Below are 12,879 nucleotides of genomic sequence, written 5' to 3'. Positions count from 1 at the left end.
TATATAAGATGGAGCGAGATTATTTAAGGCTTTATAAACCATAAGCAGAATTTTAAAGTCAATCCTGAATGACACAGGTAACCAGTGTAGTGACATCAAAACTGGAGAAATGTTCTCGGATTGTCTTTTCCTATTTAAGATTCTAGCAGATGCATTCTGCACTCGTTGCAAATGATTTATGTCTTTTTTGGGTAGTCCTGAGAGGAGTGCGTTACAGTAATCTAGTCGACTGAAAACAAAGGCGTGAACTAATTTCTCAGCATCTTTCAATGATATAAGAGGTCTAACTTTAGCTATGTTTCTTAAGTGAGAAAATGCTGCCCTAGTGATCTGATTAATATGCGATTTAAAATTCAGATTACAATCAACAATTACCCCTAAGCTTTTTACCTCCGTCTTGACTTTTAATCCTAATGTATCCAGTTTATTTCTAATAGCCTCATTGTATCCGTTATTCCCATTCACTAAGATTTCAGTTTTCTCTTTATTTAGCTTGACAAAGTTACTATTCATCCATTCTGAAATACAAGTAAGACAGTGTATTCAGCCACTGTTGTTCCTTTTGCTTTTTTCTATTGTAATAAATTTGATTTTTCTTGAATATCTACATTTTTACTAGTGACGTTTTTATTAGAGTACTTACAACAGTGACAAGCATGTTTTTTTGTCAAGGGGTAAAAATAAAACTATATATAAAAATTATGTACTAGGATATTAGAAAAATAGACCTTACAGAGAGGTACTGTGTTGTATTTTTGCTATAGAACAGAACAGAAAATATCAGTAAACAATCCATCCATTATCCAACCCGCTTTATCCTAACTACAGGATCATAGGGGGGTCTGCTGGAGCCAATCCCAGCCAACACAGGGCACAAACCCTGGGCAAGGCGCCAGCCCACCGCAGGGCACACACACACACGCACCAAACACAATTTAGGATCGCCAATGCACCTAACCTGCATGTCTTTGGACTATGGGAGGAAACCGGAGTACCTGGAGGAAACCCATGCAGACACGGGAAGAAAATGCAAACTCCATGCAGGGAGGACCTAGGAAGTGAACCCGGGTTCCTAACTGCAAGGCAGCAGCGCTACCCACTGTGCCACTGTGCCGCCCTAGTAAACAGTCAAATACTAAAATAATTAAATGAGAAAGTAATGATTATGAATAGGATTTACACGAACATAGATTTATATAACAAGGTTGGAAGAGAAGCTACAACACTGATGGCAGGGTCACCAGCCAACTCAATTTCTGGGGATTCTTCTGGCCCTTCCCAAACCATCAAAGTCAGTTGTGCTACATCTCCCATAGAGGACATGCACATGATTGTTGGGATCCGCCACCCTGTGTCCTTGCCCGTCTTTTTTAAATACATTTTTCTACTGCTCAAATCACATGAAGCCCAAACGAGTTACTTCTAAGAACAGCTGTTTGATTCAAATAACTACTTTTAGTTACTACAGCAAAACTGTCCATAGTGAAACCAGAGGAATGGTACACACTGTAAGTAAGTAGATTGTGTCATAAGTGAAGGTTTCAGTACCCATACACACTGACAATGCACAAATGTGCTGTGGGTACAGAGGCAGTTACATTAATTTACTGTGGAATCCCCTATACAAGCGGTAGTTTAAATTAAACTATTTTTCTGTTTTAGAAGTTATTTTTTTATTCGAAAAACATGTTAAAACATTTCCTTTTCTGTCTTACAGAGAAAAGATCACAAATTTAAAACAAAAACATCTTTATGAGGAATGTTCATTGGAATATTTGGCAAGACAGGAACTGGAAAGAGTTCTCTGATAAATGCTCTTCTAAATGAAAAAACCTTACTGCCTACATCATCAAGAAAAGCTTGCACTTCTTGCATTATCCAAGTGCAAGTTCATGAAAACAACCGCCTCGTGTACAAAGCTGAGATTGAATTCATCAGTAAAGAGGTATTAACACCTTAAAGTGCCTAAAAAAAAGGATTCAATCCCTTGGAAATGTTCATCTTTTTTGTTAAACAACAATAGAGTTCTTTATTTTGTTTTTGACAATGATCAACGGAAAAGACTCTTTTTTTTTTTTTTTTTTTTACCGTGTCCTGTTCGGCTGTGAAGCAATCAGAATTGATGTCTGAATGCTGGCGACTAGCCTTACAGTTTTTCTCTCAGGTGGAGCGTTACAGCTTCTGCTGACGTCACGCCTGATACCAAAACTTTATTAAAAAATATTTTTAGATGTTTTTAAGATTCGAACCGGACACGGAGACAAAAGTGAAAGAAAAGAAGAGAGAGAAGGAAGAGATGGAGGTAAAGGGGGAGGGGGGGGTTCGTATAGAATAAACAATAAATGAACCAGAATCCGCTTCTAGACCTGCAGAAAGAGAGGGGAAACAAAAAACCACAAGACAAAAACATTGCTGCATCAGCTACATGAAGATATATAAAAGTAAAAATGTTTGCTGACAATCATACAGTAATTATTACTGAGGCATTTAAGGCCACCACAACCTTAGATCATGTGCTGAAGATGTCCAAGTCATACTTATGAAATCACCATGTGAGCACCTGTGTGTACGACGCTTGTATGTGTAAGGTTTCTCTATAGGAGCATCCAATAGTGAGTGTGAAGGGCCACAGACCTGCCCCAAAACGTGCGGAAGATGGAGGGAGTTCCAAGCCCAGAGATCCAGAGGTCACCCCAGAGCGGAGACCCCAGGGAGGCCGTCACCAGAGAAGCCCCAACCCCCACCCGAGAGGCGCAGAGGATCACCCCGGGGGGTCACAACCAGCAGCCGGCAGAGTCCCGGAGATATCAACGGCAAGCCCTCAGGCCCGCCCGCAGCCGCTCTCCCGAGTCGGCCGGGCCCGAACCCAGCAGCCCGGGACCCGAGGGCGACCCACCCCGCCGAGGATCCAACAGAGCCCAGGGAACCAGATCCCACCAGGCAGCCACCGGGAGCGACCAGACAGATGCTTAAGGCAGGGGGAGGGTAGGCAAAGATGTTGTAGTATTGCCAGATGTCCCAGGAGAGGGGAGGAGTCCAAAACCCCACCTGACATATACAGTCACACACAAACACAGTCATACACTCCCTCCCTCATGCTCTCACATACACATACAACCCAAGACTTACAAGGATGTACGCCAGACACCCATTCACACTCCCCACACACACCCTACCTAACTCTGGTCCCGGTGCTGCCATACTGGAGGTACAGCCATTCCTGGACGTCAGAGTTAGCCCCGTTCCGCAGGGGTAATAGTGAGCAGGCACCCCCATCCAACGTAGAGCAAAGCAACCCACCACTCCAGACCACAGGCAGACGGCCAGCTCCCACTCCTAGCCTCCAGCCCCGGCAGCTAACTGAGAACAGAAGTGTGATAAGACCTCTAGTCTCCCTCCGCCTGCTCTAATGTAGTGTTGGTGTGTGCTGATAAGGTGCATTTTGTGGTTGGGGGGGCAGGCAGTGCCGGCACCATGTGGCCTACACCAGCTGATGCCAACACACAGCCCCACCTCCCCCCCAAAACTCTCCGTGACTAGGTGCAGTTTAAAATTGCCGTTGAGTGTGCCCACTCCCAAGGCCCTAAGTGTGCATTTGTGTGGAATGTTTTTTGTGGAAGTGTTTAATGTGCAAATAAAATTGGGGTGTAGGCTGCCACAGGACTGCGGAAACGGGATCCATACCCGCACCCCCTGACTTACCCACACCCCAAGGCCCTATGTGCATGTTTGTGTGATGATGTGAAGGAGCAGGAGGAGGGAAATGTCTGAGGATGGGGAGGAACGGCTGAGGGGCCTGAGCCCTCCAGGAGCCAGCTCCCCTACTGGCCCCAATAGGCACCTCCGTTCCCAAAATCCACCCGGGCACGGAGGCCCCAGCCTATCTAGCCATGGCCCGAAGCAGCAGCATCACAGAGCCCCACGGAGTCTGAGGCCACCAACCCACACCACCCCAGCAGAATATTTACTCCCATCCCCACATTTACTCAACATTCAGATTAAGTAAGACATAAGACACCCAGGATAAAGCTGGATCCTCCCTCCCGGACATCCCTCCCCATGGTGGAACTGCCGCGCGTTCCGCCCTCTTCCCGGCAGCGTACATGCCAGGACCCAATCCCCAAGGCCCCACCCATATCCCCATCCGGGACGGCCGCCCCAAACCCTAAGCCACCAGGCCCACACCCAGACCAACCCAGGGGCATTGCAGCCACTAGGCAGCGACCGCAGCCACCGCCAAGACCCCCTAAGGCCCTACACACAACCACCAGAAGCCCACCCCGGAGGTAACCCAAGACCACCAGAGTCGGGCAGCAGCCCCCCAGCCCAAGACCCCCCTAGTGAACCCACCCCAGGGATCCTCCAGATACTCCAAGCTCAGACTCTCCACCACATCAACCACAGCATCCCGCAGGACCATATCAATGACCCTCCATCATCGCTATGTGATGGAACCGATCAAAGGAGCCCAGAGAGATTGATTTGAAGTGGAGGCAGAGGCTGTCTCAAGTGTAATATGATCCAATAAAAGATTTCTATACTGGTTAATGCAAAGATTATCTTTGTTTTTCCAGTTTATGAGGATAGTTTTCTTAGCGATGCATATGGCAGTGAGAACCACGTGAACCAAATTTGTTTCAATCGGGACATCCTCTAGGTTCCCCAGCAAGCAAAATGAGGGGGAAGTTGGGATATCACATTTCAGACACTTTGACAGGTCTTCACATACTCTATACCAGAATCCCTGAACAGGTGGACATGACCACAGTGCGTGGATATAACTGTCAGGAATGTTGTCTGTGCAGTGTGTGCAGGTGTCAGATGGCACAAATCCCATCCTGAACATCCGATGACCTGTATAGTGTACTCTGTGTAGAATTTTGTATTGAATTAGTTGTAAATTGGGGTTTCTGATCGTTTTAAAAGTTTTTAAACAGGTTTGGGACCAGAAAGTCTGATCAAAGCTAACTAATAGATCCTCCTCCCATTTGCCTATAGGAATTGCTATTGTATCATCTATTTTGGTCAATGTTTTATATACTTTAGACAGTAATTTGGGGTGTTTGAGATTACAGAAGTCTAATACCCTTGATGGTGTTTGTAATTCTACTTTAAGCTTAAATTTTTCTTTAACTACTGATTTAATTTGGAGATATTCTAAAATCTATTCTTGTCTATCCCAAATTGGGAGACTATTCTGTTAAATGGAATGAAATCCAATCCTTCAACTATGTGTTCCATGTATAGAATTCCTTTACTTTTCCAGTATGGGAGGTTCATCATTTTATTGTTTTGCAATATGTCAGGATTATTCCAGATGGGTGTGCGTCTGCATGGAATTAGTGAAGACTCCGTCATTTTAGATATTCCCACCATGCTGTCAGTGAGGTACTGATATTAATACTTTTAAAGCTTTCATGCTTTCTTATTTTTGAGCTAATAAACGGTAGGTCCGAAAGCTCTATAGTATTGCAAAGTGTCTGTTCTACATCTAACCAGGACTCATCCAGCGGGTTATGTTGCAACCATCTTGGTATATATTGGAGCCTGTTGGTTAAGAAATAATGATAGAAGTTGGGTAGATCCAACCCTCCTCTATCTTTGGTCTTCTGTAGTGTTTTTAAGCTAATTCGTGGAGGTTTATCCTTCCAAAGGAATTTAGTGATGGAGGAGTCCAGGGATCTAAACCAATCAGATGATGGCTTGTTTGGGATCATAGAAAATAAGTAATTGATTCTTGGTAAAACCATCATTTTAATTGTGGCAACCCTCCCCATAAGTGATATCGGTAAGGATTTCCATCTAGCAAGATCATCTTCCACTTTCTTTAATAGTGGGATGTAGTTTAGTTTAGTTAGATCTGCCAGCCTGGGAGACACATGAATGCCCAGGTATGTAATATTCCCTGATTCCAATTGTGTATTAAGGGAATTGACAAAAGAGAAATTAATTGGAAGAACTGTGGATTTTAACCAGTTTATTGAATAATCTGAAACTCTTGAAAAGGAGTTTATTAGTTCAATTGCCTGGGAGAGAGAGGATTGAGAATTCTGAAGATAAAGTAACACGTCATCTGCATAAAGACTGATTTTATGTTCTATGTTCTTACACTTTATGCCTTTAATAACTGTAGTTTGCCTGATTGCTGCTGCTAGTGGTTCAATAAAGATAGCAAATAGCGAGGGGGAGAGAGGGCATCCCTGCCTGGTCCCCCTCTGAAGACAGAAGCTATCTGATGTTTGGTCATTTGTCCTGACGCATGCTGTTGGTGAACTGTATAAAATTTTTAACCAGTTTATGAAGAAGTTTCCAAAACCAAATTTATGTAAAGTTGCAAATAAGAACTTCCAGTTAACTCTATCAAAAGCCTTTTCTGCATCGAGAGATAATATACTGGTTTCCATGTTTCTGCTATAAGAAAAGTCTATTAAGTTGAGTAATCTACGTGAATTTGTGGATGAATGTCTCCCCTTAATGAAACCAGTTTGGTCTGGATGTATTATGAAAGGGGTTACCTTCTCTAATCTTTTTGCAAGGGCTTTACAAATTATTTTCAGGTCAACATTAATAAGAGAAATTGGGCGATAGCTGGTAGGAAATATAGGATCTTTGCCTGGTTTTAACAGGAGACTAATGTTGGCTGAATTCATGTTTGGCTGTAGTCTACCATTTTCTTGTATTTCACACATCATTCTGAAGAATGTTGGCGCCAGAATGATCCAGAATTCTTTGTAGAACTCTGCTGGAAACCCATCTGGACCTGGAGCCTTCCTATTAGGCATGGAGTTAAGAGCTTCCTGAAGCTCATCTGATGTTAATGGCGAGTCCAGGACTGTAGCTTGGCTATCTGATAATTTAGGAAGTATTATCCTGTCTAGAAACTCATTGATCTCATTATCTGATGGGTTAATCTGTGGTGAGTACAAGGTTTTGTAAAAATCTCTGAAAGTGTTGTTTATTCTTTCAGGGTCATATACTATATTCCCAGTTGAGTCTTTAACAGCAGATATGGCAGTTTTCTCTTTGTTTATTTTTAACTGGTTGGCTAAAACTTGCCTGATTTATTACCGTGTTCAAAGTTTTCTATTCGTAGTCTTTGTGCTAAAATTGTGTTTTTGTCAATAATTCCTTTAAGTTCTAGTTTACTTTTACGCAATTTGTTTTGTAATTCTTCTTCTGGGGATGCCTCTAGAGACTTAATGATTTCTTCTAATTCCTGAATACGTTTGTTTTCTATTTTTTTCTTATGTGATGAGAAGGAAATTATTTTACCTCTCATCACTGCTTTCCCTGCCTCCCAGAGAACAGATGCTGATGTTCCAGGAATGTCATTGTGTTCTAAATATAAAGCCCACTCTTTTTTATAATATTCCACAAAACCTTCATCTTTAAGCAGTGACGTATTAAACCTCCAGTTTTACCTGATGGGATTGTTTTCTTATTTAACAGAGTTAAAGAAACTGGAGCATGATCGCTGACAACTATAGGGTGTATCTCAGTGTCTGAAATGTCAGCCAATAATGAGCTGCTGACTAGAAAATAGTCCAAACGTGAGTGAGAGTGATGAACATGTGAGAAAAAAGTATACTCTCTAGGCTGGGATAAAAGATCGCCATGCATCACAAAGCCCATAATCACTCATATACTGTTTGACTATATTAGTGGAATGCCAACTGCGCTGAGTCCCAGCTGTACTGAGCCTGTCTGAAGAATGATCCATCCAAAATTAAAATCTCCGCAAGTATAAGTGGACAGTCCAAGTGTTCGGAGAGTACAGAGAAAAATTATGAAAGAATGCGGGTCATCTATGTTTGGACAGTATATGCTAACAATACATAAGCTTTGATTTTGTATAGATAGTTTTAGTATTATAAATCTACCATCTGGATCTGAGACTGTGTCCAATACTTTGAAATTTGTATTTTTGTGTATTAAAATAGCTACACCTCTTTGTCTAGAGTTATAGGAGGCAGAGAACAGTCTGGGAAACTCAGATGTTTTAAGTTCATCTGCAACTGTGGCAGACCTATGAGTCTCTTGTAATAAGACAACATCTGCCTGCAGTCTTTTAAGCTGATCAAAAATCTTTAATCTCTTCTCTCTAGAGCCAGTTCCATGAACATTCCAACTGACAAACCTTAGTGTACCCATAGTTGTGTGTGTGATTAGCTAATGTATGGTGCCTTCAGGTGAGTTAGTTAAGTAAATAAATGTATAATTTAATCTGAAGAAAAAAAAAAAAATAAAAATAAATATATATATATATAAATAAAAATAAAGCAATAAATAAGTAAATAAAAATATATGCATAATAATGCTAATAACAATAATAATATTATTAATGCTGATGATAATAATAATATGAATGCTGAAAATAAATAATAATAATAATAATGCTGATGATAATACTAATGCTGATAATAATAATAATCATTCTGATAATAATACTAAAGCTGATAATAATCAGACAATAATAATAATAATAATAATCAGACAGAACCAAAAGTGTTTGTGGTTGTATGATAAAATGTAATAATTATAATCTAGTGTTTGTATGCGCGTTGTGTGTGCTGACGCAGTGTAGGAAAGTTGTGTGATTGTGTCATGCGGATGTAAAGTTCCAGAAGCAGGTAAAAGAAGGAAAGGAAAGAGTGATAAAGGTTAAGAAAAGAAAAAAAGTAAAAAGAAAAGGTGTTAGAGGTGTGGGGTGGCGAGAGAACAGGTGATCCCATCATCTAAACACGGATATAGCAGCTTTTTTTTATATCCTGACATGCTCATACCCAGTGAATCCCGATAAGAAAAATAAACTTGTGACCTGATGTTGGGCTAATAAAGCCAGTCTGTCACTCCTCGCTCCTTGTACAGCCTGTTGTTGACGTAGAGCTTGTCCACAGAAATGACAGCGGCTCCCTTCTTGGATGAATTTTTACGTATTGGGAACAGAACTCTGGCGATCCAAAATTTCTTTAGGAAATTGATCATTCACGCTAAAATTTTTCCCTTTGAGCTCTTTCCCGTGGCTCTTAACAAAATCCTTCTGTTTAAAATGCTCAAATTTAGCCACGATGGGACGAGGTCTTCTGCTGTCTGCTCTCTTGGCTCCAAGGCGATGTACCCGGTGAAAGGTGATGTTTTTTACCGTTTCTTCGGTATCTTCATGTGGGTCTGGAGAAAATACTTGATTGTTTGTTCGCAATCCTCCGGTTGTCCTTCCGTCTGCTCCGCAGGCTCACGAACACCAGATTGTCTCTCATGCTGCGGGCCTGAAGATCCAAAACCGTCTCCTTCAGGGTCTTGTTGTCTTGGGAGATCCGTGTCCATCCCTCTGTCAGGGAAGACACAGTCTCCCGCAGAGACGCGTTTTCAGCAGCAAGCTGCTCCACCTGATCCTGGCTGAATTCCAGAGATTGTCGGAGGTTCTGGAACTCCTGGTGTAGAATTTCGAGCAGGTGGAGTCGTCCCTCAAATCCCAAAAGCCTTTTATCTATAGAATCTAATAATTCTAATATATCCTTGCGGGAGATGAGGTCCTCGGGGAATCTTGAGGACGGCTTCTCTTGGTAGCAGGTGTTTCCGTGATAGCTGCTGCTTTCTTAGGCCCCATGACAACAGACTCAAAAACTTGATCAATATAATTTTGTAAACTTTCCAAATTTTCTTCACTTACCTCCAGGTTGAGCGAGTTATACTTACCGGATTAATTGCGTTGTCAGTAAATAAATTTGGCGTAAATGTGTCTTAATTGTTTAGAATGTTCGCTAAAGAGCTGCCATCTGCTTCAAACGCTGCCGAGAATCCGTGATCTTCCTAGCCAGCGCTTCTCTCTCCCAGCATGCTCACAACTTTGTGAACTTGAGCTTTCGAGTTTCTCCGACACCGGGAAAAGACTCTTTAATGCCAAAGTGAGGACAGATCTGTGTTGGAGTGGTCAAAATTAATTTCAAATATAACACATAAATAATTGACCACATATGCATTCACCATTTTTAAAATGATGCCCCTAAATCATTCACATTTGCAGCCAATTGGTTTTAGAGGTTACCTATTGTAGGAAAATGATTTCTCAAAATACACAAAAAAGAGTTGGGGAATTGTCCCCTTATAATGTCCAGCGATCTTGCACAAAAACGATTGCAAGGGTGATCAAAAGCATAACATTTGATGATACACAGTAGTTGAAGGTATTTATAGGAAATGGCGATCGGAAGGAAGTTGTAGTGGAAATGATGTCATAAGTGGGAGAAGGAAGTGATATCATCAGGAGGCGATGAGAAGTGATGTTGGCAGAAGTGGCATCATCAGGTAGGGTCGGAAGTGATGTCATCAAAGGGCGGAGGCGGAAGTGATGGAATGGAATAGGTGCCATTTTGGGAATCTGGGACTGTTGATGGTGAGGGAGTTAGTTTATGGGTTTTCTTCAACAACTCTGGTGGAAGAAGGAGAGAGGTGTTAATACCTGATATTACTCCATTGTCTCACGATAGATTACTCACCTTAGGGTTTGTTGGCTGCCTCATAAGCGCACGTATGTGACAATATTTATTTAAAGGAGATCATCTGTCTGGAGTTTCAATTGATTTTATTATAAATGCACATGTATCTGAAAAGTCCAACTTGTGCTGAGTCAGTATTCTCTTTGGGAGAAAACCTGTTATTCAGTATGTAAACGACCCCAAGTTTAAAGTCAAAGCTACATAAGAAAGGCTTAAAACCAGCAACGCTAATGTCCTGGAGTGACCAAGTCAGAGTGCATATCTCAATCCAATTGAGAGTTTTTGGCTGGACATCAAAAAGTCTGTTCACACACTGTGTGACCTGAATAAGCCTGAGCAGCTTTACAAAGAAGAACGGGAACAGCGCCTTCAGTGTCCAGATGTGCAAATCTGATGGAGTCCAGTGGACACAGACTCATGACTTCCAAAGGTGCACTTACTAAATACTAATGTGAAGAGAAAACATACTTAATGGGATCAATTATTTGGTTTTATGTATTTCAAAATTAATTTAGATCACTTTGTAGAAATCTGTTTTCATCTTGATGTTAAAGATTCCTTTTCTGTTGATTAGTATAAAAAAGTCAAATTAAATTCACCGTGATTCGGTGGTGTATAATAATAAAATCTACAAATATCCAAGTGGGTGAATACCTATTACAGGCACCTCATTGATAATTACACATTACTTCTTCATACTTGAAAATGTCATATCTTGAAAGTTTGGACATTTTACTCTCTCTGTTGTTTGGTATATTTTCCTTTTCTAAAAGCAAATTTGGTTCTTATATTTATGTTGCTTATTAACAAAAATCATTTAATTTAGCTTTTGTATACAAAGGTGAGTTTCACAGGAAGCAAAGGGTTATGGTGTGAGGAACCTTATCAGAATTGGCTGATGTTAAGTGTAGTGTTCCCCAGGGGTTAGTGCTAAGGCCACTGGTATTTTTAATATATATAATCAATCAATCAATCAATCAATCAACATTTATTTATATAGCACATTTTCATACAAAAAAATGTAGCTCAAAGTGCTTTACAAAATGAATAGAAAAATAGAAGACACAATAAAAAATAAACATAAGTCAACATTAATTAACATAGAATACGTAAGGTCTGATGGCCAGGGTGGACAGAAAAAACAAAAAAAAAAAACTCCAAGAGCTGAAGAAAAAAAATAAAATCTGTAGGGGTTCCAGACCACGAGACCGCCCAGTCCCCTCTGGGCAATCTACCTAACATAAATCAAACAGTCCTCTTTGTATTTAGGGTTTTCATGGAAGGACCTGATGATGATGGTCACGTAGACTTCTGGCTTTCAGTTCATCAATGTTGGTGCATCATGATGCTTTGAGTAGGTGGTGGTGGCGCAGGAAAAAGAAACAGAAGAGAGAGTTGGGGTCAGTATGGATTTTGGAGCCGCTGTGAATAGTTATTATGAAGAATTGAACATACAGAGTATCAGTATTAAGTTAAAGTGAAGTTATAAAAAGGCCATGTTAAAGTAATGTGTTTTCAGCAGTGTTTTAAAGTGCTCCACTGTATTTGCCTGGCGAATTCCTATTGGCAGGCTATTCCAGATTTTAGGTGCATAAGAGCAGGCAGCCGCCTCACCACTTCTTTTAAGTTTAGCTTTTGGAATTATAAGGAGACACTCATTTGAAGATCTAAGATCTAAGATCTATATATAAGTGATTTAGATAGGAATATAAATAAGAAGCTGGTAAAGTTTGCAGATGACACCAACATAGGTGAATTGGCAGATAACCTGGAATCAATTGAATCATTACAGTATGACTTGGACAGCATACAAGCTTAGGGAGATTTGTATCAGATGAAATTTATTATGAGTAAATGCAAAATGTTAGATTTGAATACACAATGGGAAGTCTGAAAATCAATATGAGAAAGATTGATGAATCATAGTGGAATTGATACTATCAACTACCAGACAGTGTTCAGAAACTATTAAGAAGGCTAACAGAATGTTCGGTTATACAACATGACATGTAGAGTACAAGTCCGAGGAGGATACACTAAAGCTTTTCAACGCAGACCTCATCTGAAGTTCTGTGTACAGATTAGATCTCCAGCGCACAAAAATGTCATAAAAGTGCTAGAAAAGGTCCAGAGAAGAGCAACTAGGCTCATTTTAGGGATATAGAGGATGAGTTATAATTAAAAGAGCTGAGCTTTTTCAGTTTAAGCAAAAGGAGATTAAAAAGTGACATGATTGAAGTGTTTAAAATATACAGGAAATTAGTCCAGTGGATCAAGACTAGTGAGTTCATCAAGAGCACAGGGACACAGTTAGAAACTTGTTAAGGGAAGTTTTCACTCAAACATTAGGAGGGTTTCTTCACACAGAGATCCATAAGCAGTG

At 40.7% G+C, this 12,879-nt stretch overlaps 1 protein-coding gene across 1 annotated transcript in view; it reads left to right on the top strand.

Annotated features, from left to right (window-relative positions):
* The first annotated feature begins 1,759 nt into the window (after window positions 1–1,759).
* Window positions 1,760–12,879, top strand: part of LOC120517198 (nuclear GTPase SLIP-GC-like) — a 28,188-nt gene continuing 17,068 nt past the window's right edge. The window contains exon 1 of the mRNA XM_039739369.1: window positions 1,760–1,945. Coding sequence (XP_039595303.1) covers window positions 1,760–1,945 — 186 coding nt within the window. The remainder of the gene's footprint in view (window positions 1,946–12,879) is intronic.

The sequence above is a fragment of the Polypterus senegalus genome, chromosome 17, assembly GCF_016835505.1.
Source record: "Polypterus senegalus isolate Bchr_013 chromosome 17, ASM1683550v1, whole genome shotgun sequence".
Classification (NCBI taxonomy): domain Eukaryota; kingdom Metazoa; phylum Chordata; class Cladistia; order Polypteriformes; family Polypteridae; genus Polypterus; species Polypterus senegalus.
The sequence above is the reverse complement of the archived record's forward strand: the minus strand, read 5'-3'. Positions and strand labels throughout refer to the sequence as shown.